At 44.0% G+C, this 15,716-nt stretch overlaps 1 protein-coding gene across 2 annotated transcripts; it reads left to right on the top strand.

The window, feature by feature from the left end:
- The first annotated feature begins 1,425 nt into the window (after window positions 1–1,425).
- On the top strand, window positions 1,426–10,759 carry RNF6 (ring finger protein 6). 2 transcript variants are annotated; one of them, XM_071736198.1, is made up of 4 exons: window positions 1,426–1,820; window positions 5,600–5,794; window positions 6,354–6,461; window positions 7,897–10,759. In XM_071736198.1, the coding sequence occupies exons 2-4, from the start codon at window positions 5,620–5,622 to the stop codon at window positions 9,627–9,629; spliced, it is 2,016 nt and encodes a 671-aa protein (XP_071592299.1). In that variant the 5' UTR covers window positions 1,426–1,820; window positions 5,600–5,619; the 3' UTR covers window positions 9,630–10,759. The 2 variants fall into 2 exon arrangements, with proteins under 2 accessions (XP_071592299.1, XP_071592290.1); XM_071736189.1 differs by lacking the exon at window positions 1,426–1,820 and adding an exon at window positions 1,853–2,414.
- Window positions 10,760–15,716: the final 4,957 nt, after the last annotated feature.

The following is a 15,716-nucleotide window of genomic DNA, read 5'->3' as shown; positions in this document are numbered from 1 at the left end:
AATGGGGCTTTGAGCAACCTGGTCTGGTGGGAGGAGGTGTCCCTCCCCATGCAAGAGGACTTGGATCTCACTGAGCCTTAAGGTCCTTCCCAGCCCTAACTATTCTATGATTCTATTAATTTATCTCATGGAAACCACATGAGAGTGGTTTGGAAACAAAGAGAGTACACTGCCAAGAAAGTTAAATGTAACATTTGTACAAACTCTTTTTTCTTAGACGGAATAAAGAAATCCTGGGGTTTGTGCTTGAAGTGGGGAGTGGAGATGTTTTCCTAGACACTGGACAGAGCATTTCTTGTAACTGGACTCATCAGTGATGGTTTGCCCTTGCATGGAGACTGGTTGCACAAAAAAAAAAATACCAAAACTTTGGGACAGAAGTATGAGTGGTTCAGATATTCTGGGGATGAGGTGCTTTCACACACAGCATCCTTCGCATGACATCCTCTCACTTTCGATGAGATTCACACTGTTTATGTAAGATGTGAAACACCCTGCTCTGTTACAGTCTGCCAGCTTCCACCATGTGTAGAAACAATCTGCAGAAGCAACTCAGAAAATAAAAGCGTGTGGATGCTATCATTGTACCAGCAATTACCATATGTAAAAATTTAAGAAGGTTCCCATCTTGTGTGATCAACTTCTGAGACTCTACAAATAAAAATTGCTAAAATCATGGCTTGGAACGCAAAGAGTTTCTGTGATGGCACTGAGAATATTTTAGAAAACTGAGAAGGTGAGGGGAGATTCCTGCAGAAGGAAAAGTAAATAAAAGGGAAGAAGAGGCAGAATGAGAGAAGAATGGGAAAACGGGAAAAGTGTCCAAGCCTAAGGAGGGGAAAAAAAATTATAGACTTATTCCTTTTGCAATTTATTATAAGGTACTAAACAATTAACTGAAGCTGCAATCTTATGCCAGCTTGGTAAAGTAAGAGCCATTAAGAGGTTGAGGAGGCTGAGGCTGCTTTAGAGACGCCACGCACAGGGAGCTCCTCCGGATCTACCTCAGCACTTCAGGCTCCCAACAACGCTGGGGAACCGCGGGGGCGGGGACACCTGTGGGGTCACTCACACCCTCTGACTGCAGGGAAGGAGGACTCCGGAGAGGGGCGAGTTATGCCCAGAAAGACGCGGGACGTTTGACCCCGGCCTGCTGGACTGGGGGGTGCGGGGAGAGGGGGGTGGGTGCGGTTCCGTGTGAGGCTCCCGCCGCCTCCGCACGGAGCTGAACGAGCCCCGCGCTGCCCCCTCCCCCCCCTCCCGGATAGCCTGGAGCCTGCGCGAGCCGCGCCCGCTGGCCCCACGCGCATGTGCAGGGAGGAGGGGGCGGGGCCGAGCTGGGGGGCGGGGCCGAGTGAGGGGGCGGGGGGAGGGGCTGAGTGAAGGGGGCGTGGTTGAGCGAGGGGCGGGGTTGGCCGGCGGGGCTGCCCTAGCGCGCTCGGAACCTGCGCCGGCGGTTGCCGGCAGCCGCCCGGACCGTAATCGGGGCTGGAGCGCGCCGCTCGCACGCCCAGGGGTCGGTTTCGTTCCGGCGTAGGCGGCGGTTGCTGCTGCCGGCGGTTGCTCCTGATACCGGGAGCGAAACGGAGCGGGGACCTGGGACCGCTCCGCTTCGCCCCGCTCTACCCCGGTCGGCGCCGGGGACGGCGGGCAGGGACGGGCTCTCTGGTCTCCCCGGCTGCCCACACGACAGGCTGCCCCGGGGAAGGCGGCGGCATGGACGCCTCCCCGGTGTGGCGCAGCGGGTGATGCCGGTTCCCGGCGGGCTGGGGAGACGGGGGTGCCGGCAGCGCTGGAGGGAGTCGATCCGACCGGTGGCGGTTAGTGGCGGGGCCCGGGTGGGGAGTCTGGGGAGGAAAGGAACGGGAGGACATGGGCTGCTCTGCCCTGCGGGGATTGGCCGGTGGCCGCGAGCTGGCCAGGTGATTGGTCGGCAGCCCTGTCAGTCACTGCCTCACCCTCCCCTCCCCCAGGCGCCTGGCAACAGGCGGGGGCGGCCGGGCCGGGCCGGGCCGGGGCTCTCTGATCCCGTCGCGGCTCTCCGGGGCTCCCTGCCCCATGGGCACCCTGCGCGGCCGCGGGGCTCTTTTGGGGAAGGGACAGGGAGCGAGAACCCGGCGCTGGGCTGGGCTCTGCAGGCCCTGCTCTGGCCTGGGGGGAGCCGGGTGGCCCCGAAGCCTGGGCATGGGTCGCTTTGGGTGTCCTGCGGCCTGTTTCTTAATCACCTCCTGATTCTCTCTTTGTCTTTCGTTCTCCTTCCTCAGGCTCTGGGGCTTTTCTGGGTTTGTTTTTTTTTTTTTAATTCGGTGAGATCATCTCGCCTGGAGGCTGCAATGTGACAGAAATGCTAAGTAGCCCTGTCGCTCAGGGAGGCATCCTCATCGGAACTCCGTACTCGTCTTGCTTGCAGTCAGGTGGTAGTCTTTCAGAAAAGGAATATCCAATTGAATTTGTGATAGTAATTCATGGAAAGAGGCCAAAACTTAAAGGATAAAGTATATATTGTGTAGGTAAAAATGAACACAAATCTACACGTATTGGACAATGGGTCAGAATAACTATGAATTAAGAACTAAAAGAGTTAAAGTCTGAAGTTGAAAATTATAGAAATTAAATGATTGGAATGGGGCACTTGCTTCTTTGTAAAGGAAGAACAATCCTGAGTCATAACTGGATTTCAGTTTCAGATTTTTACCTCTTAGTTGATACCCTTCAGCTTTTCAGCACTGAAATATTGTGTGGGCCAGAGTGCTTCATTTTGATACAGCTAATACTGTTCAACTTTCACTACTCTGAAACATTTTAAGTGCCAAAGTACTTAATTTGATGGTGTTTGATAAATATGGATAGTAGTTGTCATCCATGCAGTTATACTAAACAGATGGGACAGTCAAACACTTCACACTTATTAATGTTTCTAAGTGAGTCATTTAAACAGTGTGACTAATCATCCTACTATACAGGTGTTAATAAACCACAATTTTTTTTCTACCACCCCCTGAAGGAAAGGTTTCTGGATTTTCTGTGGATGAGAAATGAAAAGAATCTCTCTTCTGAAGAGCAATTTAAATTTAGGTTGAGGGGTTCTACAGCTGATGGACTTTTCAGCTTAAGAATTTATATGTCTTTTTTTTCAGTCCAGTAATATGGTGATATATGAAGAAAGTCAGCTAACGTACCATGGCCATTGCTAGGCAACACTTCAGTTATTTTAAGGCTTCCATCGAAACAGCAACTTTAGATTAAACTAAATTAATTTTATCCATGTCCTCTGTCCCCTCCCTGCTTTACTTGTGTTAAGTTGTAAATCATCTGGAACAGAGGCTCTTCAATATTCAGTGCAGTGTGGATGGGGCATTTTCATTGTAACAGTCAAGTGATCATAGAATCATAGAATTGGCTGGGTTGGAAGGGACCTCAGAGATCATCAAGTCCAACCCTTGATCCACTCCCGCTGCAGTTACCAGCCCATGGCACTGAGTGCCACATCCAGTCTCTTTTTAAATATCTCCAGGGATGGAGAATCCACCACTTCCCGGGGCAGCCCATTCCAATGCTTGATCACCCTCTCAGTAAAGAAATTCTTTCTAATATCCAACCTAAGCCTCCCCTGGCACAACTTGAGACTGTGCCCTCTTGTCTTGCTGAGAGTTGCCTGGGAAAAGAGACCAACCCCCACCTGGCTACACCCTCCTTTCAGGGAGTTGTAGAGAGTGATGAGGTCTCCCCTGAGCCTCCTCTTCTCCAGGCTGAACAGCCCCAGCTCCCTCAGCCTCTCCTCATAGGATCGAGGATGGGGGTCATCGGGTAATAATAGTGCTGTGTGTTGAGAGGGAAGGAATTGCATTTGTTTTCAGGAAACCAGGGTAGTAAGACAAAGAGCTGGCTGAGAAATTGGTATTTAGACATGTGATATGAGAAGTGACCTGATTTGTACAAAGCCCTTGTTGGAAATGGGAAGCCAGCAGTTGCCTACAACTTGTGAGGCTGAGCCAAGGCTATGATAGGAAATTCTAAACCCCCAAAAATACACTGAAGTAGCAAATGTCTTGAGGAGAAGATAGTTTATTTCTTTTCACTTAAGTGAGTTAAAGAGCTTGGAGGGAGGTGTTAAATAGATCAGAATACTGGGTGCAGGAGGCAGATGAGATGACTGAGAAGGGCTGTTTCAAAGTGCAGTTAGTTATGTATGGGAGGGAAGATGTAGCATGTGGGGTGGAAAAGGAGACCAAGAATGCATCAGAATGGGTCCCACAAAGAACATAAGAAAGTTATATTCAATATATGCCTGCTTCTGCTATTGACATATTGGCATAAACATTTTCCAATTCTTCATATCTGTTGGCAGCACTGATAAAGATTTACTCTTTACTGAATGTATGTCTAATAGTTAGCTGGTTTGGTCTGTCTGTTATCACCTTTCCAGTGAGGACTATTGGTTGAGAGTGTGCTGCAAATGCTGTTCTGTGTGTTCCCCATAATTAATACTCGACATGACTTTGATAAGTGAATTGACAAAAGAAGAAAGTAATACTTACCCAGTAACTTCCTCTCTACATGCAAGCAGAATGGTATCATTTGGTTGCTCTTTGGCTTGGTGATTTCCACTTTAGAGAAGTGATCTGTCAGATGTCTGCCCCAGCAGGTGTTACAGATGGCATCGAAAGGATGACACTTTCTCTTCTTTCAAACTGAATGTTGAATAATAGGTTTTCTTTAGAAAACAGAAAAGTCAAGTGGCTTGAGAGATGATTGGCTCAGGGCTGAGTCCTGACCAGAGAGAGGTGATAATAACACAGAAACCAGCACGGGTGATGCCTTCTGATAGTGTGGTCCCACTGGCTCAGTATTTGGAAAGTGATAAAGAACTGTGGGTAAGGAATAGCCCTTTCTCTTTACAACAGTTTTCTGGAGATGGGTATCCCTTTGCTAGCTAATCCATGGATTAGGGAGAGCAAGGAAAATATATAAGTTATGTCAGAATGTTGAAAGAGTCAGTTCTGCCAAAAGTGTATCTGTAAGAGGATTTGTGCTATGTGAGGGGTAGTACTTGACAGAGATACTAATGTGGTCTTACCCACTTATCAGTAAATATTTAGAGTGGAAGGTGGTCCTCTGTAAAGCAGTAGCTGTGGTTGTCAGATTCTACACTGGCTAATTACAAATAATTAAAATGTCAATGAAAGCATTGCTTTCTAACTTTTAAAATACTCCACATATCTGTTCTCTTGGAGGAAGGGAAATAGATTTAAAGTTACTCCTTTAGCTTTCTAGAATATCCTTATTTAGCCAAACTCAAAATCTGTCATTGTTTTTTTTTAAAAAAAAAGTTGCTGTACCAACTGGCACATCCTGTCAGTGGGCAAAGGGGACTTCTAGCTATTTTTCAGCACGCTAGAAGCAAAATACTTCTATAATACTTCTATAGTATAATAAACTACACGCTTGACCTGGCAAATAACAGGGAGCTTGGTTTACCCTAATCATCTTTAGCTATCAGTAAATTGATTTCATTGAAAATGCTTTGAACTTTTCATTTTAAACTAGGAAAATTGTTGACTGTAATTACTGTGCAGTCTGACCTTCTGGTTCTGTCCAGCCCAGCCTGGCATTGGTACTATGGATCCCTCCCGGCACCGCGCAGGGAACGGGAACGAGCGGAGCGGGGGTGTGGATGAGAGGCAGCGGCAGCTGGAGCGCCTGGGCAGGGAGGAGGCCTATTACCAGTTCATTAATGACCTCAATGAAGAAGACTACAGGTTAATGAGAGACCGGAACCTGCTCGGCACTCCCGGTAAGATGTGAGCACCTTCAGCAGAAAAGATGTGCTGTGAGGAAACCCGACTGCTGTCAGGCAGCACGTGGCTGTGTGACTCAAGGAGCCTGATGTCTGGGGCTTTGTAGAAAGGATAAACCCTCAATTTCCTGTCAAAATGTATGAAATTTAGTAAAAATTAACAGCTTTAGTATCTAAAGCTATTATAAAAATGCAACTCTTTCAAATGCAACGTGTTTTTATACAGGTAATGTTCAAACCCAAATAACTAATATCTGGTACTCTGAAGCCTGTTGATACGGGACAATTTTGGGGGCCTCTGAGTTATTACTGGATCTTGGCATGCTCTTGACATATATTCAGCATCTTTTTCTCCCTCTGCCCTAGTACCTACTTCCTCTGTTGTCTGTGTACATGCCTTAGAGTCCCACACTAGTGCTGTTTTCCTTTTGTTTTCTTTAATTTTACTTCTGAAGATTTTCCTTCAAGATAGAAAGTATTGTAACTTCTGCATGGTTCCATTCAACCAATAATAATGTCTTACCTAACAACATTATCAAAATCTGAAATATTTCAGGGGAAATAACAGCAGAAGAGTTGCAGCAACGCTTGGAAGGGGCTAAGGAGCACCTGGCATCACAGACTGATCTGGATAACAGAGAAGGTGAAGGAAGAACTGTTGGAGGTAAACAATCTTCATTGGTTCATTCATATATATATATATATTACATACACATAGTACACGATGCATAAAAACTATTCTGTGCAGATATTTGAATGAAAGGCTGATAGATTTCAGTAACAGCCATTTCAAATCTGTTTTTTTCATTGTGCATTTTCAGGCACAATGAAAAAATTGGATTGTTTTAAAAGTAACAGAGATTGCAGTGATATGAAAACAAGTTTAAAATACTTAATGAAAAAATATCTGTGTCAGCCACAAATTACGTACTCCTTCTTTCCTGGTTTCCCTTTGCTGGTAAACATAATAGAACAAAAATAATTTGCATTCTTCTGATCTTTAAAAAGTTTTATCAGCTTTTAAAGAAGTTGGAACAGAAAATAATTTAATTGGGAAACAGGTTGGCCTCTCTACTTCTCCACTGTGTTGGAACAGAAAAATAATTTAATTGGGAAACAGGTTGGCCTCTCTACTTCTCCACTGTGGTGGAGCTTCTGTTGTTTCTTTCCATTTGTTTCAATGGAACATGGAACATTGTGCACTATCTGTTTTTGCTTCCCCAGCAATATTGACTTAATCATTTGGCCAGTACTAGTCATGTTTAGGAGAGGAACAGGCAACCTAGAAACGAAGGTACCAGAGTTATGCATGCTCCATGAAGGTAGTAAGATGATGGAGTATGGAGAGCTTAATCTGATCCCTTCAAGGGAAATTCTTCACCATGGTCATGACCATTATCTTTCTTTACACATTGCACACTAACCATGCCAACTCTTATCTGTTATTGAGCCTGTAGTTGGAGGAGATTTGGGAGTGGAGCTGTGGATGTTGTAGTGGGAAAAGAGAGTGTTTGCACAAAAGTAGCATATCTGTTGAAACCACACACCATTGATTCCACTGCTTATAGAATACATTTTTTAAAAAAAGTTTTCCAGGAGAAGACAAGGTCTGTCACAGTTGTCCTTGCTTTATTGAATTGGTTGGGTTAGGGTATCCTCAAACTGAAAGTTTAATCAAGGGACAGATAATTGGAGAAATACAACTAACTTTGGACTGCCTAAACCTCAGTGCTTTCTCTGAAGAGGCCATCTGGGTATTTTCTCTGTGTATCTGCTTGTGAGACCAGAATTCTAGTTTAACTGATGAGTTTTGGTGATGTTTTTACTTTTAGCATCTCAATGCTTTCTCTGAAGAGGTGATCTGGGTATTTTATCTGCATCTGCTTGTGTGACAAGAATTCTAGTTTAACTGATGAGTTTTGGTGATGTTTTTACTTCTAGCATATTTTCAGCAAATTTACATTAATAGAGCAAGGTGCCTGTCCTGCTACTGTAATGTTTCTAAAGTCAGGGCGCGACAGGCAGGGAGAATTCGGAGCGCGTTTTATGATGCTGAGCATGCGGTTTTGTGAATGTTTGCAATTCTTTGTTTCTCTCAGATTCTGATGTTCTTGGAGAAAACTCAAATGGTGACTCTTTGCTTGAATGGCTGAATACATTTCGTCGCACAGGAAACGCCACTCGCAGTGGACAGAGTGGAAACCAAACCTGGAGAGCTGTGAGTCGAACAAATCCAAACAGCGGGGAGTTTCGATTTAGTCTGGAAATCAACATAAATCATGAGCATAACAGTTTTGAAACTACTGGTGAGGAATATGTGGGTATAGATAGCAGCAGAATGTATTTTGAAAGAAGACATCAAAGAACTGTCAGTCCAGTAACCCCACGAACAAGGAGCAGGACTCCAAGAGAGGCAAACAGTGAGGCTTCAAGCACTGCAAGGACCAGGTCTGTAAGAAGGTCCGTGCCACAGCGCTCTGAAGCAGCCTCCTCTCCAATCTCAGGGAGGCTCAGGAGTAGAACAAGGGAGCTGACAGGCCTTTCCCAAAGAAGTACCACACATAGTAATGCTGCAGCTGCTGGTGAACAGAGAGAAATGCCAGAAAGAGGTACTTCTACAGGAGTCGTGAGAGGAAGAGCTAGAACTAGTGTTCGGATGAGTACAAACCAAAGACTAGAAATTCTGCGTTTGAGATCTACTTTAAGTAGTCGGAGCCGTTCTCCAGTGCAAAGGCAGGGAGATGTTCCTCGTTCTGAGGAACACGGGCAGAGGCAGGATAGAAATGCACAGCAGGTCAACAGAAGTAGAAGACAAACAGCTCAGCCCTCTCCACAGCCTGCTGAAGAACAAGGAAGAGGTAACACTCGGACTCCTCAGCCTTCCAGTGTAGCCCCATCCTTGGGAATAACTTTGGAAGAGGAGGAATCTAGCAGGCCAGTAGCTGCTGTTAGAAGGCATCCAACAATTACATTAGATCTTCAGGTGAGAAGAATTCGCCCCGGAGAAAACAGAGACCGGGACAGTATTGCCAGCAGAACTCGTTCGAGAGTGGGAATGGCAGAGAACACGGTGACCTTTGAAAGTGACAGCGGGGGATTTCGGCGCACGATATCGCGATCCGAGCGCGCGGGCATTCGAACCTACGTCAGCACTATCCGCATCCCTCTGCGTCGGATTTCAGAAACTGGGCTGGGTGAACCTTCCTCAGTAGCTCTTCGGTCAATCCTTAGGCAGATTATGACAGGCTTTGGAGAACTGAGTTCTTTGATGGAAACCGAGTCTAACTCAGAAGGGCAAAGAGGTGGTCATCACTTACTGGATGTACAGTCAGAGCAGAATAACTCAAGTTCAGGGAACAATAGCAGTGACCCAAGCGAGGTTTCACCTAGAAATGGGCGCGCAGCAGAAGGCAGGGAGGAAACAACCAGACAGAGTGATGATCCTCACCGCTACGGTCGCAGTAATGACATCCAGGATAGGCAGTCTCAGGATGCTAACAACCTCGTGGAAAATGGAACCCTGCCCATCCTTCGACTTGCCCACTTCTTCTTGCTGAACGAAGATGATGATGACGATCGTTTAAGAGGTTTAACCAAAGAGCAGATTGACAATCTTTCTACACGGAACTATGGGGATATTCACACTGAAAACGAAATAAGTAAAACATGTAGTGTTTGCATTAATGAATATGTAACAGGAAATAAGCTAAGGCAGTTACCTTGTATGCATGAGTTTCATATCCATTGCATTGACCGCTGGCTTTCTGAAAACTCCACTTGCCCAATCTGTCGGCAGCCTGTGTTGGGATCTAATGCCACTGGCAATGGCTAAAATTATTTATACTGCTCACTACTCAAGGATTTGCTTCTGCTCTACTTATGATGAGCCAGATGGAATCAGTTGACATACATAGGGGTCCATTTGAGTTGGGAGTTTTGTTAAATTTCTTTAAAAATAGTAGGAAACTTGTCTAAATCTAGCAATGTAAATACTATTTTTCTCCAAGTTCAGATCTAGGAGTACAGATAGAACCAAATGATATCGGTAAAGTTTATATTTTTTTAGGTAATTTTGTTATGCTAAGCACTTTTGTAAATACAGAAATGCAATAGTTAATCAGTCCTGCTTAATGTATGTTTTTTTAACAGTGTAATTGACTCACTTTATTTAGATTACAAATTGTTTCACACAGACCCAACACTGTGTTGAAAAATTAGTGTCTAAATAGCCATTCATTAACTTTTTGTTCTAAGAACAATTTATTTTACAGAAAGTCTCTTGCTGGACATGTTTGCTAAAGATATTTAAGTTACTTGAAGTGCTCATTTTAATAGACAGTATATTTTTTTTAACATCGAGATACCCTTCCCAGAAAACTTGCCAATTTGGTTCTATTTAAAAAATTTTATGGCTATTTTTGCATGTGGTTTTACACAATGCTTAATGCTGATGAATTCATATTCAAAAGTGAATGGGTTAGTGACATTATGGAATGTACATTATTAAATGGTGTCTTTGACAATCGCTGTCTTTCCAATGCAGACAGCAATCAAATCAGTAATAATTCCAAGAGGATGTGTCTTACTGAATATGGTAGTTGCTCAGAGACACAGATTGACTAAGGAAGCCTTTTTACTCCTTCAGATAACTCAGTTGATATTAATGAGTTTTTAACTGCCTTAGTTTAAAGAGGGAGATATTTCCTTGACCATTATATTGTCTACAATATGCATGATTTCTGCATCCTACTCAGAAAAACAAAACAAAGGCTTGAAGTGGCTTTGTACAGAAATTTAATATCTATGTGTATTAGTCCTCTTAAAACATGTCTGAGGACCAAATGGCAAAAGACACTAAAAAGGACAAAATAAGCTTCCCTTAAAGTCCCCAGGTTACTGTATCGTTAGATATTAAACTTTATACCAATAACTTATAAAGAAATAAAGTTGCAAACTAAAGAATTGAGGCTTTGTGTGGATTACTGTTGAGCCATATCCTATAGATAGGTTAAAAATAACCAGTCTTGACATTCAGCTCCAGTTTTCAATTTATTCTTTCCCTGGTTTTCACCAGCTGTGTACTTGTATTTCTGCAACGTTTGTGTTAGTTGTTAAAGTAGCTAAAAATGGAAGGCAAAGCCCTCTTGGGGCTTCTGGAAGTGAGCTGAATGTTAGAAAACTTGTCTTCTGAGAGATGTGCATCTTGATCCTTAGAAGAAGGCAGAAATGTGCACTCCTCATACGTGTGTGTATATCATGACTAGGAGAAATAATACTGAAGGTGAAGAAGTCCTGATGGCTTTCTGTGCCTACAGATGGCTTTGACAAATGCACTTCTGTGCCAGGTGCTTCAGTAAAAACATCTGCTCATGGCATCCTTGAAGGCAAAATGTAATATCCTGTGCTAAGCTATGGGATGTGTACTTCAGTTCTGCAAGTGAAAAACGTGTCAGGAGTTCCACAGAAGTCCTTCTATTCCTAAAAGTAGCTCTAAGAAGTATTTTATGAAATTTAGATGTGCTTAAGGATATGATTAAGATTTCTGATGTCATTTGGACTAATTATTGCAAACATTTGACACTTTTCTTGAGTGCCTCCTTAGCCATATTAAGGAAATTTAAACCTGATTATCAGAACTAGCTTGTTTTTTGTATTGGTTTTTTTTTCTGTTAGCTCCTAACAGTGCTTCAAGACAAGATGCTGTATGACAAGGTATTTGTAATGGAGCTGCTTGGGGGGGGGATATCCATAAGTACAGTCAGAGTTTTCTGTAGAAATCATATGCTATTGTAAGTGGCTACAGTAGGCATTATGTGGTGATATAACATCTACTTTTTTCCTCTCTGTGATCTTCCAAATAATCCCTAAAATTCTACGTTTGGTTTTGATTGATGCTTAACACTGAGTTGAAATCTTAGCAAGTTCTGCAAAAAGATTTTACAAGGACTTCCCTGGATGTCGGCTGCTAATTTGGAATTACTGCCTGCTTTTTTGTGGATACTATTGTGTAGAATTTTTTTCCCTCTTGGATTATTTTGTTTTGTGCAATTCAAATTTTCACTGCCCTTTTGTTATCCTGTGCACCCAGACTCCTGGGATTCATACCCAACAATTCCATACCATTTGCACATTTTATCACTTGCTATTTACTTCTTTTTCTGATCATTTACAAGTATGTCAGGAGTAGTTAACATGGATTCACTAAGGAAACTTGGGCAATCTGACAGCCTTCTCTAATGGCATGACTGACTGGGTAGATGAGGGGAGAGCAGTGGATGTGGTCTGCCTCGACTTCAGAAGAGCTTTTGACATTGTTTACCATAACATCCTCACAGATAAGCTTAGAAGTGTGGGTTAGATGAGTGGAGAGTGGGGTGAATTGAGAACTGGCTGAAGGGCAGAGCTCAGAGGGTTGTGATCAGCAGCTCAGTCTAGTTCACAGAATCATAGAATGTTTCAGGTGGGAGGGCACCTTAAAGATCATCAAATTCCAAACCCTCTACCATGGGCAGGGACACTTCTAGACCAGGTTGCTGAGAGCCCCATCCAACCTGGCCTTGAACACTTCTAGGGATGGGGTATCTGTAACTCCCCTAGGTAAGCTGTTCCAAGTGTCTCATCACCCTTACACTGAAGACTTTCATCCTACTGTCTAATCTAAATCTACCCTCTTCCAGTTTAAAACCATTGCCCCTTGTCCTGTCACAACACGCCCTTGTGAAAAGTCCCTCTTTGGCTTTCCTGTAGGCCCCTTCAGGTCCTGGATGGCCCCTACAAGGTCTCCCCAGAACTTTCTCTTCTCCAGGCTGAACAATCCCAACTTTTTCAGCCTGTCTTCATAGAAGAGGTGCTCCAGTTCTCTGGTCTTCTTCATGGCCCTCCATATCCTTCTTGTGTTGGGGCCTCCAGCACCGGGCACAGTACTCCAGGTGGGGTGTCACAGGAGTGACGTGGAGGGGGAGAATCACCTCCTTTGACTTGTTGACTGTGCTTCTTTTGATGCAGCCCAGGTTGTGGTTGGCTTTCTGGGCTGCAGGTGCACATTGCCGTCTCTTGTTTTGCTTCTTGTCAATCAGCACCCCCAAATCCTTTTCCTCAGGCTGTTCTCAGTCCATTCTCTGCTGAACCTCTAATTGTGCTTGGAACCTTATAACAAACAGTGTTCCCCAGGGGTGAGTTCTGGGTCCAGTCTTGTTCAACCTACTTGTCAGTGACCTGGATGAAGGGACAGAGTGTACCCTTACCAAGAATGCTGATACACCAGAAGGCTGTGCTGCCACTCCATGGCATCTGGACAGGCTGGAGTGTTGGGTGGAGAGGAACCTCATGGATTTTAACAAAGGCAGGTGTAGGGTCCTGCATCTGGGGAGGAATAACCCCACGTATGAGTACAGGTTAGGGGTTGACCTGCTGGAAAGCAGCTTTGTGGAGAAGGAAGTTAACCACAAGCCAGCAATGAGCCCCTGTGGCCAAGAAGGCAAATGTCACCTTGGAGTGCATTAAGAGCAGCATGGCCAGCAAGTCAAGGGAGTTTATCCTTCCCCTCTACTCCACCCTACTGAGACTACATCTCTAGAACTGTGTTCAGCTCTGGAATCTCCAGCTTAAGACAAACAGCTGCTGAAGAGAGTCCAGCAAAGGGCTGCAAGAATGATCAGGAGATGAGAATTTCTCCAATGAGGTCAGGCTGAGAGGCCTGGGTTTGTTCAGCATAGAGAAGAGAAGATTGCGTGGGGAATTTACCAATGCTAAGACGTAACTACAGGGTGGGTAGCAGGAGGATGGGGCCAGGCTGCTCAGTGGTGCCCACGGACAGGTAAAGAGGCAACTAACTGGAACACAGCAAGTTCCACCTAAACATTAGGAAACCTTTGCTTTGAGTATGAAAGATCACTGGAACAGGCTTCTGAGAAAGGTTATGGAGTCTCCATGTCTGGAGGCATTCAAAACAATCTTGTGCAATCTTCTGTAGGCAGACTTGCTTTAGCAGGGGGCTTGGACTAGATAAATCTCCAGAGGTCCCTTCCAACCCCTGTCATTTTACAGTTCTGTGTCAAAGAGCACAAGTATTTCACTAGCAATGCCTTCTAACTCACAAGTTTAACCTTTTATTTCTTGCAATTTAGCCAGTAAATTTGTAATAATTTTTTTAGCAAAAGGAAATGTTATGGTCCGAGGTAACATAAAAATTTATTTTTGTTTTGGATCCATGAAACAAAGTCTGAGGAGCCCCACCACCATGATGCACAGTGTACAGGGAAAGACATCTGAGCACTTGCACATCTGTGGGGAAACACAAGTTACTGGAATTGTGAAGATGAGCACAAAAAACCCAGGAAATGTGATAGTGAAGGCTGCCTATGCCCCTTGAGGTTTGTTTGCCTTTTAGTGCCTCTCCTTGCTGAGCTTATCTCCCCCTGGAAATGTGGCCTCTCTCAGAGCACCAAGTGGGTCAGATTCACTTACTGACCTGTTGGGAAATCTTTCCTTGTCTTCTGTTATATGCCTTTGAGTCTTTTTTACTCCATGCTTCTAAATTCCTATCTTTAAAGGAAGTATCTTATTATTTCATGATGCTTATTGTTCATAGTAGTTTTCTCAAAACTTTTGTGAGAGAGCAATCTGCTCACCTTACTGTCTTCTATTCAAGTATTTAATAGGATATAACTTACATGAACATAATGTTAAGGCATGAAAGCTAAAATTATATTAAAGACGAATGCTCTTCTATCCTCAAACTGAAGGAAATGGTCTCAAAGCCATCGTTGGTTGATACCCAATACACATTTTCTACTGGTTGTCATCTGGTCCAGGGTGCACAGCTATTAGTACTGGCATCAGGCTAGCTTTATGTCTGGAAGGAGTGAGCTATACACTAAAACTCTTTTATTGGTGACATTAAAAAAGTAGATAATTTCTATGTTAACAAATAGAAAATTGTGGGTAGGTGTTTTAAAAATAGCCCATTTCAATTGAAATATTAAATTCAGGTCAACTGGCAGCACAAACCCAGAAAGTCTTGCAGTGGAAAGCTTTGTAGAAAGCCCTGATGTGGAAAATGAACCTGAGATCTGGATTAGATGGGGCACTTGAAAAGATGTAGAGGACTATCAGGCTGAGTTAGGTTTTTCCATTTCTCACATGTGTGATGGTATTGTGACTTTCCAGCTGATAGTATGGCCCTGTATGCCTCTCCAAGATTCTCTTCCTTAACAATATATGATATAGAACTGGATTCCTGTGTTACTAAATAACTACAAATGGTGCAGAATTGTTTAAATTTTATTCTATTTCTCAGACTCACTCTCTCCAACTTGCTTTTCCTTTCTTTTGGTATTCCTTAGATCTTTTTGTACACCTGTAACCGTTTCCATGTTCTTTTTCACCCTTCCATCTTACAAACATACTATTTCTGCAAAGTACCTTTCCTTCACAGAACCACAGAATGTCAGGGGTTGGAAGGGACCTAACCCCTCTGCCAGAGGAGGTTCACCTAGAGTTGGTTGCACAGGATGGACCCCAGGTGGGTTTTGAATATCTCCAGAGGCAGAGACTCCACATTCTGTCCAGGCAGCCTGTTCCAGTGCTCAGTTACCCTTACAGTAAAGAAGTTCTTTATGCTTTGGTTGAACCTCCTGTGTTCCAGTTTGTGACCATTGCTGCTTGACCTGTCACTAGATAAAACTGAAAAGAGCCTGGTCCCATCCTCCTCCCCCCTGCCCTTCAGATATTTGCAAGCATTGATGAAATCCCCCCTTAGTCTTTCAGATCCCAATTTCCTCCGGCACATGAAAATTTCATGAGTCTCCTGTGGGAGGAGGTAGAGACTTGGGATAAGAGGAACATCACTCCTCATGGTTTTCATAATCTCAAGACTTATTGAACACAGAGTGTCCCAGAATAGGTCCAAAACTAGTGC

Source organism: Heliangelus exortis, chromosome 1 (assembly GCF_036169615.1).
Source record: "Heliangelus exortis chromosome 1, bHelExo1.hap1, whole genome shotgun sequence".
Lineage (NCBI taxonomy): Eukaryota > Metazoa > Chordata > Aves > Apodiformes > Trochilidae > Heliangelus > Heliangelus exortis.
The sequence above is the reverse complement of the archived record's forward strand: the minus strand, read 5'-3'. Positions and strand labels throughout refer to the sequence as shown.